General features: G+C 53.7%; 1 protein-coding gene across 1 annotated transcript; it reads left to right on the top strand.

The window, feature by feature from the left end:
* Nucleotides 1-95: 95 nt before the first annotated feature.
* Nucleotides 96-15,392, top strand: TGFB1 (transforming growth factor beta 1). Its single transcript, XM_055552876.1, has 7 exons — nucleotides 96-1,315; nucleotides 4,540-4,700; nucleotides 5,858-5,975; nucleotides 8,065-8,142; nucleotides 8,306-8,453; nucleotides 14,249-14,402; nucleotides 15,126-15,392. Exons 1-7 carry the CDS (start codon nucleotides 961-963, stop codon nucleotides 15,282-15,284), a joined length of 1,173 nt encoding a protein of 390 aa, XP_055408851.1. The 5' UTR covers nucleotides 96-960; the 3' UTR covers nucleotides 15,285-15,392.
* The last annotated feature ends 3,156 nt before the right edge of the window (nucleotides 15,393-18,548 follow it).

Genomic DNA, 18,548 nt, shown 5'->3' with positions numbered 1-18,548 from the left:
GCCGCCCCCGCCCCGCGCGCTTCCTGGGTGGGGCCGGGGCGGCTTCAAAAACCCCCGCCGCCCCTGCCGGTCCCAGCTGCCGCCGCCCTTCGCGCCCCAGGCCGTCCCACCTCCCTCCTCCCACCGCGGATCCGCCAGACAGCGAGGCCCCCGGCCGGGGGCAGGGGGGGACGCCCCTCCGGGGCACCCCCCGGGCTCGCAGCCGCCCGCGGGGCCGAAGAGCAGCCCGAGGCCCCAGAGTCTGAGACGAGCCGCCGCCGCCGCCCCCGCCGCCGCCGCCGCCGCCGCCACTGCGGGGAGGAGGGGAGGAGGAGCGGGAGGAGGGACGAGCTGGTTGGGAGAAGAGGAAAAAAAGTTTTGAGACTTTTCCGCTGCCTCTGGGAGCCGAAGGCGCGGGGACCGCAACGCGCAGCGCTGCTCCGCGAGGCAGGACCTGAGGACCCCAGACAGCAGCAGCCCCCGCCACCGCCTCGGAGGCTTGCTCCCTCCCTGCCGCCTATACGGCATTCCCCAGGCACCCCCATTCCGGACCAGCCATCAGGAACCGCAAACCCGACTCCCGCGAAGACTTGACCCCAGACTTCGGGCGCACCCCCCTGCACGGCCCCCCAACTCCCCAGCCTCTCTCCTGAGCCCCCGCGCATCCGAGGACCCTTCTCCGGGATCCGGGATCTCTCTCAGACTTGCCTCAGCTTTCCTATTCAAGATCACCCATCTCTAGTACCAGAGCTCACCCATCTCGGTTTTTTTCCGTGGGATACCGAGAACCCACCCATCAGAGCCTCCCCTCCAGCTCTGCTCCGTTCTCCCTGAAGGCCTCAACTCTCCCCGCAAACAGACCCTCCTACCTTTTCCTCGGGAGACCCCCACCCACCCCAGCCCCTGTAGGGGCGGGGCCTCCCTCTTCCCACCCCAGCCCAGCTCGCGCTCTCGGCTGTGCCGGGGGGCGCCGCCTCCCCCATGCCGCCCTCGGGGCTGCGGCTGCTGCCGCTGCTGCTGCCGCTGCTGTGGCTACTAATGCTGACGCCTGGCCGGCCGGTCGCCGGACTGTCCACCTGCAAGACCATCGACATGGAGCTAGTGAAGCGGAAGCGCATCGAGGCCATCCGCGGCCAGATTTTGTCCAAGCTTCGGCTCGCCAGCCCCCCGAGCCAGGGGGATGTGCCACCCGGCCCGCTGCCCGAGGCCATACTGGCCCTTTACAACAGTACCCGCGACCGGGTGGCCGGGGAAAGTGCCGAAACGGAGCCTGAGCCAGAGGCGGACTACTACGCCAAGGAGGTCACCCGCGTGCTAATGGTGGAATACGGCAACAGTGAGCTCGCTGGGGCAGGGGACCCTGGAGGGGAGCCCCCAGGGGGCGCCGGAGTGCAGGGGTCACGGGGAGGAAACTGCTGGTAGAGGAAACTGGCTGGAGGAAGAGAACCCCCGGGGGCGCCGGGAACGTGTGTGTGGGGGGGAGAGGTCCCAAAGAGATAGCGCTGAGCTCCCTAACCCCAAGGTATCTGGTCTTGAATAAGAGATAGTGAGCGAAGTGGACCGCTTTTAGAGGGCGACGGGATCATGCGAGATCGTGTGGGGAGTCCCTTAGAGTGAGAGAAGCGAAGCTATTCGAAAAAGACTTCACCTTGCAGGGTGCTCGAGAATGCAGGGGGTCGTGGGAGCGGGGCTGCAGAGAGGGATCTCGCTTTGGGAGAAACTAGCACCCCGGCATTTGGAAAAGGAGAGGTAGTGGGGAAAGCTGACTCAGAGTTCAGAGGCCGTGAGGCAGGAAGATTCAAGGACAGAAAAACAGAAGCGAATCCCAGAGGGGTGCCAGGAAAGTAGAGAGAGTGGACCCGCATGCACAGGACGCGAAGAACACGCGAGATTGAGGGAGGGCTTAGAAAGAGAGGCGGGGAGAGGGTGATAAATGTGAGGTCGGAAGGGGACGCGAGGTTGTAGGGTGCGGGAAACTAGCGGGAGAGAAGCGGATACCCTAGGATGTGCCCGGGGGTGGGGGCGGAGGGTGCCCAGGATGCGCCAGGAGGTGCTTTTAATATTTCCCAGACGGACTGTAAGAGGAGGAAACCCAGAGAAAGAAGCGCGCGCTCCCAGGAAACCTACAATACTGGGTCGTGGGAAGGGGTTTACAGAACGGGAGGATAAGCGTGGGAAAGGTGGGCCTGGAATGGGGTAGAGGAGCGACGGATGGTGTCATGCTGGGAGCAGCAGGGCCCGCCACCCTCCCGCCGCTGGCTGGAAGGAAGAGGGCTGGCTGAGTGAGGAGTCGTAGTAGGGAGAGAGAGCTGGGTGGATGCGACTCTGCGAGACCCGGGGAAAAGACTGAGCTTGTAGGGGTTGGAGAAGCCCCACGTGGGTGCCACGCGCGGGTGTGTGGGAGGAGCCTGCGCTTCCGGAAGGAACAGGAGGACCCCGCAGAGCTCTGCGGAGAGCCTAGACCCCAAGCTCCTAGTTCCTCTCTGCGAGGCTGGGGAAACCCCAGCGTCCGGCTGTCTAGCCCTCCCTTCCCTTTCCTTCTTGTGCCTCGGGGTTGGGGGCGGGGGGTTACGGGGCGGGGATCGCGCGCGGAGCCTGGGGCGAGACGAGGCAGGTCCGGTCCCCGCCCTCGCGACCGCGGCGACTCCCGCCCTCTTCACCCCTAGCTCAGGGCGGGGCTACCCTGGGCCCGCCCTGTCGGCGCCCGCGCGGGTACCCAGGCGTCCGGCTGGGCCCCGAGGCTCGGGGGCGAACCCCGCCCCCCGCTCTTAGTTTCCCTCGTGGGCAGTAGACGTGTGCGTCTCTGGCCCACTTGGGCGCCCAGTTGCGGCTTCAGTCAGATGACATCCCTACAGCCTACCCACCCACATCTCCGTCTCACCTTTTCCGTCGACGCTTCACCTTCGTTGGAAAGGTTTTTCCAATGCTGACACTTTCAGTTGCTCTTCAGCCCTCTTCTGTCTCCATCTCGCTCCCAAACCCTCCGTCTGTCTTCCCGTTTGTCTTCTGCCTTTCTGTCTCTCCCGCATCCGTGTTACTCTGACCCTCTCTGGGTCTCCTAGTTTCTCTCTCCATCTCTTCCCTTTTTCTCTCTTTTTCTCCTCAATATCCTACTTCCATCTCTCACTCTGACCTTTCTTGCTCCCTCTATCGCTCTTCCTCCCTGTCTCCTGGGCCTGGGCTCTGCCCTTCCGTTTGGGTCGGCTGAGTAACTCTTGGGCCAAGATAGGGCTTATTCGTGAGGGAAAGGGGCCAGCCCGGCTAGAGACGGGAGGAGCAGGGGAAGGAGGCGCTCAAGAGGGTCTTCCTCTGTCTTTTCTCAACATGTCTCCACCATTTCCATGCCCCCACTGCAGAGGCCTAACGAAACTGCTCCAGTTGATCATGGCCTGCCCGCCTCGTTCCCAGTCCCCAATTTTTCCTGAACTGGGAGTCTTCTTAATTTTGTTTCCCTTCCCCCACCCCTGCAGCCATCCTTATCTAGAATGAACTTTACTTTCTCTAACCAGTTAAGGGAGGAAATACTACTACTAATAACAAAAATAATGTCATATTAGCAGGGAGGGAGCATAGCCTAGGGATTAAGAGCATAGGCTCTGACCAGACTGGCCAAGTTTGAATCCCCACCCCACACTGTAGTTTCCTGGCTGTGTTGCTTAGGGGCAAATTGTTTCCTCTCTTTGCCCATCTATAAAATGGGTATACTAATAGAATCTTTCTCATGGGGTTGTTGAACACACATTAGAGTAACCACTGTATGTAGACTCTGTGCGACATACTTTATCTGCATCATCTCATCTATTTCACACTGTCATCCTGTCATCAGTCCTTGGCTTATAGGTGAGAAACTGGCACAGAGAGACGAATTCATCTGCCCAAAGTTCCACTGCGCTTCAGTTAGGAGAGCCTGGGTTGGGAGGCAGAGAACTTGATGTCAAGTAGATTTAACAGCTCCAAGAGGGAATGTGACTTGCCCAAGGTCACAGAAGGCAGCAAAGGCATAGTCTTATCCAAGCGCCCTTTATCTCTCTGCTTCAACATAACTTGCATTTGAGGCTCCAGGTGCTGGGGAGGCCTGAGCAAGCAGAGCAGCCCCACCCCCAAGCCAGCTTTGTACTGAGGGGCCACTTCCTACCTGATGAGAGGGAAGGATGGATAGGACCCTGTTTAAAGAGCTAGAGGAATTTCCCTGGTGGTCCAGTGGCTAAGACTCCAAGTTCCCAATGCAGGGGACCCAGGTTCGATCCCTGGTCAGGGGTCTAGATCTCACACGCTGCAATGAAGTGTTCGCATGCTGCAACTAAAGACCCCACATTGCATGAAGCCCGAAGATCCCACACAACAACTAAGACCCTGCACAGCCAAATAAATAAATATTTAAAATAATAATAAAGAGGTGGAAACAAACTCAGAGAGGAGAAGCTAGTTACCCAAGGTCACACAGCTAAAATGTGTCAGGGTCGGAGTCCAACCCAGAGCTCTTCGATTTGGGGTACACTAGCTCCCCTGCCCCCTTGCCAAACACTGACAGCCCCCCCACCCTCGACTCTTTCTGCCTAGAAATCTATGACAAAATGAAGTCTAGCTCGCACAGCATATATATGTTCTTCAACACGTCTGAGCTCCGGGAAGCGGTGCCCGAACCTGTGTTGCTCTCTCGGGCAGAGCTGCGCCTGCTGAGGCTCAAGTTAAAAGTGGAGCAGCACGTGGAGCTGTACCAGGTGGGGGCAAGGGTCCTGGAAGGTGGCCTGGGCTGGGGTGGTCCCAGGACGGCCGCAAGGCTGGTGGCTGCAGGGTCCACACGGACCAACCCTGAAGGATGAGGGAGCACAGAGTGTGGAGTCTCCTAGAGCCCTAGAATGTTAAATGCTTAGCAGCTGGAATCTTTGGAGCTGGACTCTGAAAACTCAGGACAAGGAAAGTTGGAATCTTTGAAAAGTTGGAGACTTTCAAAATGCCCTGTGCCCACCAAGTAGCCACTAGCCACATATGGCCATTTAAGTGGATTAAAATTAAATAGAAGAAAGAATTCAGTTTCTCAGTCTCACTGGCCATAGTTCAAGTGGCTCGTAGTCACATGGAGTGAGTGGCTGCTATTTTGGACACCACCGATAAAGCCCATTTGCATCGTCACAGAAAGTTCTCTTGGATAGCTCTGTTCTAGAAGAGTCTCCAGGAAGAGTCCAGAAAATCTGGATTTTCTTGAAGGTTATGTGACCTAGAAGCCCTGTCAAATGGTGTGTTAGATTCAGTGGTAGATGTTAGACTCTTACGACGAGGAAGCTTTGATACTAACTGCTCGGAATCTAGAGAACTCGGCTTTATGCTGCCAGTTCCCAGGGCGTCATTCCTCGTGGATGTCAGGCGTCTGCAGCGTCTAGGTTTCTGGCACATCGGACTCCTGGGTTTGTTGAACTTGAATCTCATAAAACTTCTCGGGTTCATAGAATGTGTAATTCTTGGGGTGCCACCAAGTGCTGGAGTTATGGAATGACTTCGAACATAACTTCTAGAAAGCAATAGACTAAGAATTCAGAGCTGTATCGTCAATGACCTCTATGATGTCAGTAGGAGAATTTTACCCTCATGAGCTGTCCAAGCTGAAAGGAACTGGGCATTTCACCAGTGAGGAAACTGAGGCCAAAAAAGAGAAAGGAATTTTCCACAGCCATGCCGGGATCAAGGCTGGAGGCTGAAATGCCTAGTCGTGTAGTTGGGTGGTTTCTGTGAAGCCCCTCAGTGTGGATGTCTGGGAGGGGGACTGATGGACTGTGTGGAGACCCATTTTGGGGAGCAGATGGAGTGAGGGGTGCAGGGTACATGGGTGTTTGTGGCAGCCTCTACCCACTATCTCACTCCCCAATCCTTCATCCCCCAGAAATATAGCAACAATTCCTGGCGCTACCTCAGCAACCGGCTGCTCGCCCCCAGCGACTCACCGGAGTGGCTGTCCTTTGACGTCACTGGAGTTGTGCGGCAGTGGCTGACCCGCAGAGGTGAGGACCACTTGTCTGCCCCACCTCTGTTTTGTAACCCATTTTTTGTCCTGGGACCACCCTGCCTAGCACCCCCCGCCCTGTGTTGGTGCCAAAGAGCCCAGACCTGGCCCTCCTCCCAGACACTCACACCTGAGTGATTAATGGTTAATCCATTCTTGAGCACCTGCGTTGTGCTGGGTGATGCTGGAGACACAGAAGTGACGAAAACAGCTTCATCCTGACCTTCGGGAAGCTCCTGCTCCACTGCTGGGGTTGGGGGACTTGGGGAAAGACCTGAAAACCGGGTAGTAATGTCCCAGTGTGGGCAGGGTTGGGATGGGGAGCCCAGGGGAGGTGCCTGATGGAGCCTGGGAGGTCAGGGAGGGCTTCCTGGAGGAGGGGATATTGGAGCTGTGTCGGAGGGATGCATGGGGCCAGCCCGGGAAAGGAGGGAGGGGCAAGAGTGTTCAAAGCAGTGGGATAGGCTGTGCAGAGGCCTCGAGTCCAGGGAAAGCCTGACACACCTGTTCTGTCTGGAAGAGGACCATCTGTCCTGTCATGTCGAAGGCCCCAGTGCTCACATCTCCCTTCCTAGTCTCCCTCTCATTCATTCCTTCATTGGGGTAAATGCTAGTAGGTTCCTGCTCTCTGGCTGGCCCTGTGCTGGTAGGGTGGGGGAACACAGTGGTAACCATGACAACCTCTAGGCCTGCCCTCATGGGACCTGCACTCACTTCTAGATACCCAGGAAATTGTTTCCCAAAGCCCTAGCAGGCCATGATGGCCAGGGTGAGCAGGGCCGGGATGGGGGAGCGCATAAGTGCTATAGGAGCCCAGAGTGGGCACCCTAACCCCTCTGAGGGGATCCAGGAGAGCTTTCTGGGTGAGAATGATTGTGTTGAGACTCATGGAAGAGGTGATGGTTTGACCATAGGAAAGGATGGGAGTTAGGGGGCAGGTGCATACTGGGACGAGTGTCCTGAGCTGACTGCTGAGTCCAGAGCACCCGATACAGGGTCCCACACAATAGTGGGTGCTTAGGGAAGCATTCATTCAGCCATTCATTCAAAAAACCTTTCTTCTGGGATGTATGTATACATTCAGCTGATTCACTTTGCTGTACAGCAGAAACTAACACAGCATTGTATAGCAACTACACTCCGATAAAAGTTAATCTAAAAAATAAGAACAACTGATAAATACTGCTATGATTATTAGATATACATATTCTTTCAAAAGGGCTTCCCTGGTGACTCAGATGGTAAAGAATCCGCCTGCAATGCAGGAGACTAGGTTCAATCCCTGGGTTGTGAAGATGCCCTGGAAAAGAGAACGGCTACCTACTCTAGTATTCTTGCCTGGAGAATCCCATGGACAGAGGAGCCTGGTGGGCTACAGTCCATAGGGTCCCAGAGTTGGACACAACTGAGTGACTAACACACTGTTCTTTAAAAAATTTTAATAAAACCCGTTACTTTTGTATATTAAAAAAAAAAAAGAAGGAAAACCTTTCTTCTGCACCTGCCTTGGGACAGGAGCCTAGGTCCTTGCATCCCATCCCAGCCCTGCCTGTGGGCCTTGGCTTCCTCATCTGTAAAATGGGAAACTTTGGTGAGGATTAAAGGAAATACCACACAAAGAGTGTTTAGTACAGGGTCTGGCACCCAGCGCACTCAGAAGATGTTTGTTTTTAAGACGGAGGGCCAGGCCCAGCAAGGAACAAGAAAACAAGGTTCCCTGCCCCTGTTGTATCCTGCTCGCCACTGAAAACAATGAGGGAAATAAATAGCCAAAGACAAATGTTAGAGCTACAGAGGTCAGTGCTTTGGAGAAAAAAACGGGTGTTGTCACAGTCGGGGGAGGGGCTGTGTCCCCGAGGGCCTCCTGGAGGAGGTGGCCTCCGCGCTGAGACCTGGAGGAGGAGAAGGAGGCTGCAAGGCCAAGAACTGGAGTGAGAGGGTGCAGTGAGGGGGCAGGCAGGGGAAGGGGCAGGAAAGAGATCCCCCCATACCCCAAGGGTTTGCGACTTCCTTCCTCTCCTGCCCACCCCCGCAGGGATGGGTGAGCCGCCCCCCTCATGCTGGCTTCCCTCTCCCCACTCCCACAGAGGAAATAGAGGGCTTTCGCCTCAGTGCCCACTGTTCCTGTGACAGTAAAGATAACACTCTTCAAGTGGACATTAACGGTGAGGCCCCCTCCCTGCCCCCCACCCCCGCCGACACCCGGCAGTGATGTGTCTGTCTGTGTGTGTGTGTGTCCTCCCCCGCCCATCCCCGTCATTCATCCATCTGAGTGTGTGTGTGTATTCCCAATCCTCCCCACCCCCCTGACTCCCAAAACCAAAGCAGGGTTCAGTTCCGGCCGCCGGGGTGACCTCGCCACCATTCACGGCATGAACCGGCCCTTCCTGCTCCTCATGGCCACCCCTCTGGAGAGGGCCCAGCACCTGCACAGCTCCCGCCACCGCCGAGCCCTGGACACCAACTACTGCTTCAGGTGAACCTTGCAGCCTTCTGGGCTGGGGGCGTCCTCGCCATCCGCTGAGCGGCCACCACAGGCTGGGCACGTGGCTGGTGCTCTGCTTGGGCTAGCGTCTCCTTCAGCCTGGAGGGTTCAGGGCATGAGGTCCGAGCCTGGGATGCTGGAGTGTGTGCGAACTGGGAGTCCTTGGATGTTGAGATCAGGCGGGTCTCTTGCTGGTTGGTTGGCATCGGAGATTTATTAGAATGTGGAACACTGAACATGTGGGACTTCAGTATTGAAAGGTCTCCGTGTTAGATTTCTGTACTGTGGGCAGATTGGGGTTTGAAAACGTTGGGATTCTAGGATGTTAGAATTTGGTATTAATTATTGAAATCTGAGAATGTTGGATTCAAGGACTGTTGGGTTCTTAGAAGTTGGGAATTCAGAACTGGAAGATTGCCCATGATGGGTACCATTGACAGACTGGAATCTCCCATTTTGGCAGGTTGGAGTGCTTGAATATTAGGTCCAGAATTGGTGGAATCCTGTGTTTAACTTTTAGCCTCCATAAATGTTGGAGTCGGTGAAAGCCAGAATACTGGCACCTTAGAATATTGGGACTCAGTCTTATTTATTTATTTATTGATCACACTGAATCCTCACTGCTGCTTGTGCTTTCTTTAGTTGAGGAGGCGTCTCTTGTTGAGGAGCATGGGCTCCAGGTGCTCTGTCTCCAGTAGTTGCGGCTTGAGCATATGGGATCTTCCCTGACCTGGGATCAAACCCATGTCCCCTGCATTGGCAGGTGGATTCTTAACCACTGGACCACCAGGGAAGTCCCAGTGCTAGAGTCTTGTTAGAATCTTGGAAGCCTGTGATCTTAGAAAGTGGCAGCTTGAACCTCTTGGGAGATGGGCTCAGAACTGTGGAATGTTGGAATGCAGTTTTGAAATATTGGAATTCAAGAATACCAAGATCAAAAAAAAAAAAAAAAAACAGAATGCCAAGATCCTCGAGAGTGGGGATGTGGGAATTCTAGAAAGTTGGAAAGCTGTTGCTATGTTAGAATCTTGAGATGCCAGTGTATTGCAGTCTAAGAAAACTGAGAAGTTGTAGTCTTGGAATTTTGAAATTCAGAGTTAGAATATGGCAAATTTAGAATGATAATCCGACGTTGGCCCGCCTCTGCTAAGTACTTTGATGGTGCCTTTGGGCTTTGTTGCATGCACTTCTCCTGTTGGAAAGTCAGCTCTGTTTCCAAGATCCTTCATCACCAGATCCTACCCTCTGCCCAACAAACCCATGAACGAATGGATAGATTAAAGTCTGAGTGCCATCCTGCTATAACATTAAGAGAAAGGCAGCCAGCCATGTGAGTGACACAGTGTCACTTAGGAAGTCTTGCCAAAAAATCAAACCTGAAGCCCATCAATAATGGTAGGTCCAACTCCCAATTTTCCAGAAATATAAGGACAGAGAAACATGTTAAACAGCCACCATGGGCATGCAGTCCGCAACATCTAGATTGTGGGAAACCTGACCCAGTTTCTTCAACAAATATGATACAAAGGGATGAAATAGAGAGATGGGTTTGTATAGATTTTTAAAAGAATCTCAAAAGATGTATCAACCAATAGCCATGTATTGACTTTACTTGAGTCTTTATGTATGCAGACTGTTTTTAAAATTTTATTTACTTATTTGCTTTTTGGCCTTGCTTCACGGTTTCCAGGATCTTAACCTGACCAGGGATCAAACCCATGTCTCCTGCATTGGAAGCATGGAGTCCTAACCACTGGACCACCAGGGAATTCCCCAAACTTTTTTTTTTAAGATATTGGGACTTCCCTGGTAGTCCAGTGTTTAAGACTCTGTGCTTCCAATGCAGGGGATGTGGGTTTGATCCCTTGTCAGGAAACTTAAGATCCCACATGCTACATGGTATGGCTAAAAAATAGATAAATAAAATAATTAAAAAGATACTTATGAGACAGTTGGGGAAGTATGAACTCTGACTAGATATTTGATGGTATCAAGGAATTACTGTTAATTTTTTGTGTGATGCTGTAAAGTAGTCTAGATTTCTTTGGAGATAGAAATATTTATGGATGAAATAATACGATGGATGACGTGGGTTTCAAAATCATTTGTCGAAGGAGAGAAAGTGGATGCGGGTAGAAATACAGTGAAACTAACCATGACTTGATGTTTGCTGGAGCTGGATGGTAGAGACACAGCAGTTAAATGTAAGATTCTCTGCTTTTGTGTATGTCCTATGCCTGTGCTGTGCTCAGTCGTGTCTGACTCTTTGCGACCCCATGGACTGTAGCCCGCCAGACTCTTCTGTTCATGGAATTTTCCAGGCAAGACTACTGGAGTGGGTTGGTGTATGTCCGAGACTTTCTGCAATAAAAAGTTATTCTTAGCTTAACCACTATCTCCACTGGGAAGCCTCCGTGACCCTTTCCCCAACATCCAGGGTTGGAGAGTAGCTCAGGGTCACCTGGAAGGCTTGTTAAATGTGGCCTGCTGTCTCCCAGCCATCCCCATCCCCCAGTTTCTGATTCAGTGCATCTGGGGTGGGGCCTGAGAACTTGCATCTCCCACAAGTTCCCAGGCGATGCTGCTGCCACTGCTCCAGGAACCCCACGTGGAGAGCAGTTGAGTTGAGTAACGGAATCACACACTTCAAATCAGAGGATCTCAGCACCCCAGCAGAGCTGGACCAGAAATGATAGATTTTACTGGACAGTGGTTCTTCCCCTTTTGTGAATCTAACACCTTTTTGAGAAGCTGAAAGCCAGGAACCTTTTCCCCCCAGAATATGTCTATACATACACACATATCTGGGCTTCCCTGGTAGCTTATCGATAAGGAATCCGCCTGCAATGCAGGAGCTACAGGAAACAAAGGTTTGATCTTTGAGTCGGGAAGATCCTTCAGAGAAGGAAATGGCAACCCATTCTAGTATTCTTGCCTGGAGAATCCCATGGACAGAGGAGCCTGGCAGACTGCAGTCCAGGGGGTCACAGAAGAGTCAGACGTGACTTAGCAACTAAACCACAACAACACACATCTGTGTGTATGGTTTAGAGAGCTCAGACCCCTCCCTGAGCCTGTCCATGGACTTCCTGATGTCTCCTCGGCCCTTAACAATATCTTATTTGATCTAACGTTCCCTGCATCTTTGTACAGATGAAGGAACTGAGGCCTAACCAGACTGAGGAGGGACCAGACTGAGCTTACAGGAATCTCAGTTTCCTGACTTCCTTCTTGAGGTCCTGTGGCTCTTGGAAAGGCCTTGTCTTGCCCTTGGAGAGCCTGTGGCATTGCCTCCTCCCGTTCTGCTTGAGCTGACATGGTTGGGCTGGGCAAATGAAGTCAGAGACCTCTGGCCCTGAGCTCTACCACCTACAGCCTACATTTAAACAGACAACATCCCCCTTTCTCTAAGGCTCAGGTTATTCCTCCTTCAAATGGGAATAATAGTATAAGATCTGCCTTGGAACTTCCCTGGTGGTCCAATGGCTAAGACTCCACACACCCAATGCAGGGGGCCTGGGTTCAATCTCTGGTCAGGGAACTAAGATCTTCATATGGCAACCAAAGAATTCACCTGTTGCTGCAAAGACCTGGCACAGCCAAATACATATTTAAAAAAAAAAAAAAAAGACCTGCCTCGTAGGAAATTCTGTATTGATTTTTAAATAGGAAAATACATGTACATGGACCAAACCTAGAAAGGATATTCAAAGACTCGCCAGTTCTGACCCCTCAGTCCCCCTCCAAACAGACTTTTATTATATTCGTGCAGGCTTTTCTCTAGTTGCAGTGTGTGGGTTTCTCACTGCAGCGGCTTCTCTTGTTGCAGAGCACGGGCTCTAGAGTGCAGGGACTACCGTAGTTGCAGCACATGGGCTCAGTAGTTGTAGCTCCTGGGCTCTAGAGCACAGGCTCAATAGTTGTGGTACAAGGGTTTAGTCACTCCACAGCATATGCGGTCTTCTCGGACAAGGGCTCAAACCCGTCTCCTTCATTGCAAGGCAGATTCTTTACCACTGAGCCACCAGGGAAGCCTGAGGACTGACTTTTGCATCTGAGCCTGGGACAGAGATCATGAGTACATGGCAGTCGTCTTACCCACCACCACTCTCCGATGTGCTTCTGAAAAATGTAACATATTGACCAATTAATTTATACAGCCAACACTTGTATACACTTGTATACAGCCAACACGCGGCAGGTGCTGGGGACTGTTATGGGCAGTGGGGACACCTTTAGGGACAAAATAGACAAAAAGTCCTGTCCTCAGAGGAAGACAGGAAATGAACAGATGAACAAATCAATCTCTAATAAAAGAGCAGGTGGCAGTAAGTTCTAAGAAGGAATATAAATCCAAGGAAGAGGAAAGAAAGAAATCGTTTTGATGATTTGTTTTTCCTAGTCTGATTTAAACTTTTTATTATGGAAACATTTAAATGTATAACCAAGATGGTAAAATGAACCCCATACACACTCATCTAGATCAACAGGCATTAAGATTTGCCCCCTTTCAGTTGCAGACATTTTTATATTTCCTTGCAGAACTGAAATGCCGTTATTACGCTAAATGGAATTAACTATCCTTTTTTTTTTTTTTCTTCGCTGTGCCTCATGGCATGTGAGATCTTTCCTGACCAGGGATCGAACCCATGCCCCCTACATTGGAAGCACAGGGTCTTTACCAATGGACTGCCCAGAAAATCCCTAGGAATTAACAATTTTTTAGATTGGTGTTTTAGGTAGAATCATCCAGGAAGGTCTCTGAGGCAATGACGTCATTTGTTTAACTGATATTTATTGAGCACCTACTGCATGCCAGGCAGTGTTGTAGGAGGGAAGACTCCCCAAAGTGAAGGATGTTTGAGCACATGTATAAATGGAGTGAAGAAAGAGAGCCAGAGAGGGTATCTGTGGGAATAGCAAGCCAGGCAGAAGGAACAGCACGTGCAAAGGTCCTGGACTGGGACTCAGGAACAGCAAGGATGCTAAAGTGGCCAGAGGACAGTGAGAGAGGGGGAGTGGGGAGGGAGTTGAGATCAGCTAGATCTGGTGGCTCCTTGAGCTTGTGGCGAGGACTTGGGCATTGGGCTTGTTCAGAGCAGAGGGGCAACATGACAGTCTCTAGTATGTGGCCCCAGAAGGTAGGGATTTGTCTGTTTCATTTGTACTGAGTCCACAGTAGACCCCAGCCCAACACGCAGTAGTTCAGTAAACATTTGTTGCACACTTAGAACATATCAGTACACATGGACCTGCACTGTGTTGTTTATGTTGCAGTGTATAGATGTGGTGTGATCTGGGTAGCTGTCCCCTGTGGACAGTCATTTGGCTTCTTTAGGCTTGGTTTTTTTTTTTTGGCTGCACTGTGCAGCATGCAACGTGGAACTTCCTTGACCAGGGATCGAATCCACGCGCCCTACAGTGGAAGCTTGGAGTCTTTTTTTGTTTGCTTGTTTTTTGTTTCTTTTTTTGTTGTATTGAAGCTTGGAGTCTTAACTACTGGATGTCTCCCTGGGAACTCCTCATTTGGTGCCTTACAGGTGTGTTTTGAGCGCTGCCTGAGATAATGCTTATGAGGATGCCCTTAGTGCAGTGCTGGACTAGAGGAAGTGCTTTATCAGTGTTAGCGATGATCACTACTATTATTGCTGTTATTACCACAGAGGGTGCAAGGGAGACCAAGTTGGATACCATGCTGGAGGGCAACCAGGGTGAAACACACACACTCCAGGGGAGGAGGGGCAGCCTTCTGCTCTCCTGACAGTGTTTTTCCCTCCCGCCTGCAGCTCCACAGAAAAGAACTGCTGTGTTCGTCAGCTCTACATTGACTTCCGGAAGGACCTGGGCTGGAAGTGGATTCACGAACCCAAGGGGTACCACGCCAATTTCTGCCTGGGGCCCTGCCCTTACATCTGGAGCCTGGACACACAGTACAGCAAGGTGCGTCTGAAGCCTGACACCCCCTGCTCCCCAGCTGGGGGTGGGATGGGGGTAGCAGAAACCGAGGGAAGAGAGGGAGAAAGAGAAGTCAAATCAGATGAATTGGCAAGATGGTAGTCAGAAATACAGGGGAGAGGAAGGTTAGAGGGGAGGTGATAATGGGATGGGAGCAAAGCTCGAGGCAGGGTCTGTAAAGTTAGAGACTCAAGGGAGTGGGAGACAGAGATATGCGGAGACCTAGTGGTAAAGAACCCACCTGCCAGTGCAGGAGACATAAGAGACAGATGTGGGTTCAATCCCTGGGTCAGGAAGATCCCCTGGAGAAGGAAATGGCGGCCCACTCCAGTATTTTTGCCTGGGAAACCCCATGGACAGAGGAGCCTGGCAGGCTACAGTCCATGGGGTCACAGAGTCGGACACGGCTAAAGTGACTTAATCCCAACTTGGGCGAGGGAAGAGGTGGGGAGATGGAAGGAGAATGAAAAGGAGACAGAATGAGAGAGAAAAAGGTAGGAGGGTAGAGAATTCGGAAGATGGAAGGAGAAGAAGGACAGTGAGATACAGGCCAAGAGTGGAACATGGGGAGAGGCAGAGAACCAGAAAGACACGGAATGAGATAAGAGAGAGGCAGATGGGGAGAGAGGCTGATGGGGAGAGAGGCTGGCAGGGTGGCGGCATCCTCCCCACGACCCCCGACCCTGACCCCGCGCACCCGCCCCGCAGGTCCTGGCCCTGTACAACCAGCACAACCCGGGCGCGTCGGCGGCGCCGTGCTGCGTGCCTCAGGCGCTGGAGCCCCTGCCCATCGTGTACTACGTGGGCCGCAAGCCCAAGGTGGAGCAGTTGTCCAACATGATCGTGCGCTCCTGCAAGTGCAGCTGAGGCCCCGCCCCACCCCAACAGCCCCCGCCCCCATAGGCCCCGCCCACCCGGCAGGCCCGGCCCCGCCCCCGCCCGCCTCACCAGGACTGTATTTAAGGACACAGCACCCCCACCCCACTCCCATCAAGCCCACCTGGGGTCCATTAAAGGTGGCGAGAGGATTGGGTCTCTGTGTCGTTGGGCGCGTCACGGCGTTCTCCCTTCTGACTTCTCTTACCCCCCTCCCTCCCCTGCATCTGCCTCCTCCTGTCTTTGTCCACCATTCATTTGCCCCTTTTCACACACAAACTTCCTTTGCGCTTGTTATGTTCCTTACTCCTAATGAACATTTAGATTTATTTATTGTTAGGTTTTTTGATTGAGCACCTTGGACCCTATTTTAAGTGTCTTATAGTAATTAACTTTTTAAACCACCATAACAAAGCTCTGAGATAAAGAGATTGATAATACCCACTTTAAGAAAACCGAAGCCCAGAGAGGTTAAGGAATTGTTCCTGCCCACCAAGAACCTACTTTCTGGGGAGGAGACAGACATAGTAGCGTTGTGCAAAAATAGGAAAGCAGGATGGGCTAGAGATGGCTTTGGGGAGGAGGGAAGGCTTCTTGGAGGAGGTGGCATTTGGGACTTAAAGGAAGCCAAAATGGCAGCTTGGGGGAGGATGGGGGAGCGTGTTCTTGGTAGGAGGACAAAAGCAAAGGCCTGGAAGTGAAGATGAACTTGGGGTAAGCTACACAGGAAAGAGGCCAGTGCGGTTAGAAGGGAGGGGCATAGGGAAGGGTGTTAAGATCTGAGTCAGAAAGCAACACTCACAGGCCAGAGAGTAATAAAAACAATTCTCCACGCCAGGTATGGAGCTTCTAGCTCAGGGCATTCTCCCCACAGCTCAAGAAAGCAGGGGTTGGCAAACTATCTCCGGAGGCAAATTCTGACGGGCTGCCTATTTCTGTAAATCAAGTTTTACTGGACCACAGCCATGGTTGTTCCCTACTGTACTGTCTGTGGCTGTTTTAGTGCTACAAGGGCACAGTTGAGTAGAAACTGCAAAGTCAAAAACCTTTACTATCTGACCCTTGATAGGAAAAGCCTGACAACTCCTGCTACAGGGATCATTTGCTCCCCATTCCACAGATGGGAATACTGAGGCACAGAGAGGTTAAGTGACTTGTTAAGGTCACACAGCTAGCAAATGGCAAAGCTGGGATTCGAATCCAGGCAGCTGGAGTTGAGGGTTTATGCACACGAGTTCTGCACTGGTCCCACCTTCCAGACCCCAATCAAGGAACCTGTGAGAACCTGTTCTCTGAGGGAGGCAGGCACCATGACAGGGTTTTGAACAGAAGAGGGATGTGATTTGACCTGCTCAGAGGTTCCTTCTGGCTGATGGATGAGAGCAGAGTGAAGCGGGGTGAGGGTGAGTACAGGGAGACCGATTGTCCAGGAGAGAAATGACAGCACCTTGAGCTGGGGTGGGTTTCCCTTTGCTCTGTTTGTTCCCATCTGCTGGGGTTTTGCTGGTGAACTCTCCCCTGCTTCCTCTTTCTCTGGCCTCTGTTTCCCCTCTTCCTCCCTGGTTTCAGTTCCTGTCTCTCCCTTGCCCTTCTCCTTAACCTGTTTGGCTCAGTGACCCCCCTGGGGGAGGATGGTGTGAGTGCTGAGCTTCCTTTTTTGGGGGCGGGGGACAGCGGCTCTAGGTCAGGATGTATGAGTCCCAGCATCTGCCCCCTCTAGCCCAGACCAGCGGTAGACATGTGGTCACTACTCTTGCCCCAGGTCTGGGAGCCATAAAGGGCCAGGCGTGAGATGGGGGACCAGAGGAGGTCTCTGTTCAAGGAAGTGTCACCATTGTTAGCAGCCTCTGGTGTGGAGGTGCCGGCAAGGACGCGAGGATACAACGAGTCGTCACTGCAGCCCCACGAGGATGTGGCATATGTATGCACACATTCACATTCACACAGAGGTTCAGATACGGGTAAAGGTCCCACAGCGTCCCAGTCGCCTGAGTGCCACAATGGACACGCACACAAACACCTGCAGGACCCACGAGGCATTGGCTGGGAGAGCTGGTGCCAGTGCGACACACTGCCCCATTCCATGCACACAGTCCAGGCTTGGAGTTCCGCTGGGACACACCATAAGCAGAGACTTCAACGGGGACACGGCAAGACGCAGTGACCCAAGTTTTTCCTGTGGGGTCCTGGTCACAACCACCGCACAGCAGACAGACAGGAAGAGGAGTGTCACGCACACACTACTCGCAGCATCCGAGCCGGTCAGGAAATGAAACAAGAGACTCCGGTTGCGACCCACCAGCAGTTACACAAACATCCTCCAAGGGGTCACCGTCACCCACAGGCACAGCGTGCACGCACACGGCCTGACACGTCACGGCCCCACCCAGGCGCGTCCCACACACGGAGACCTGACACGTCAGGACCGCGCAGACTGCCGGCCGGGAGGGCGGTCGTGCCTGCTCGGCCTGACAGCTGCCGCTCCACACGCTCAGCCCGGGGAGTCCCCCCACGGCCCTCCGGATGGCGGCCGCCCCGTCATACCCAGACGCGCTGTCACACCCCGGGCCCCAGACGGAGAGTCCCCCACACCCAGACACACCCCCGGGGCCGCGGCCCTCACACGCCCGGCTCGCGCCTGGGCCCGGGACAAGTCCCAGCCGCACACCGGGCCGCGCGCTCCCGCGGCCTCCGAGCCCCGGCCCCGCCCTCGGGCCACACCCCGCCCACCTGCCCGGGCGCCGGGGGCAGGGAAAGCTGCGGGCTCAGCACCTTCCGGGCCGCGGGGGCGGCCCCCGCGCGGCCGCTCCCGCACCGGGCCCCCGCGGGGAGGCTGGGCTCGGTCCGGACCTCGCAGGACCGGCCCCCAGCCAGCCGCAGAGGCGAACCCGGGGGTTCGGGGGGGCCCGCCGCTCCCCTCCCCCGCCTCCGCGGGCAGCCGGGGCAGGGAGGGAAGTCGTGGGGGGAGCCTGGGTTCCGGCTGGAGCCCCAGCTTCCCGTCCGGCCCCCACGGGGCAGGAAGCAGGGCCGAGGGAGGCCAGCCCAGGCCTTCCTGCCCCCTCCCCCAGACGTGCCTGGGACCTGGGACGGGGTCAGCGAGAGAGGGAGAAAGGGAGGGGGGCGGTGAGGCGGAGGGAAAGCAAATCCCCTTCTGCCTCGATCTCTGGACATCCAGTGTGTTGGTGTCTTTCGTGTTTTTAATGTGAATGTGTGTGTGTGTGACTGTGCTGCATTCGTGGCGTTTGCACCTGCTTT

Source organism: Bubalus kerabau, chromosome 17, assembly GCF_029407905.1.
Source record: "Bubalus kerabau isolate K-KA32 ecotype Philippines breed swamp buffalo chromosome 17, PCC_UOA_SB_1v2, whole genome shotgun sequence".
Classification (NCBI taxonomy): Eukaryota; Metazoa; Chordata; class Mammalia; order Artiodactyla; family Bovidae; genus Bubalus; species Bubalus kerabau.
The sequence above is the reverse complement of the archived record's forward strand: the minus strand, read 5'-3'. Positions and strand labels throughout refer to the sequence as shown.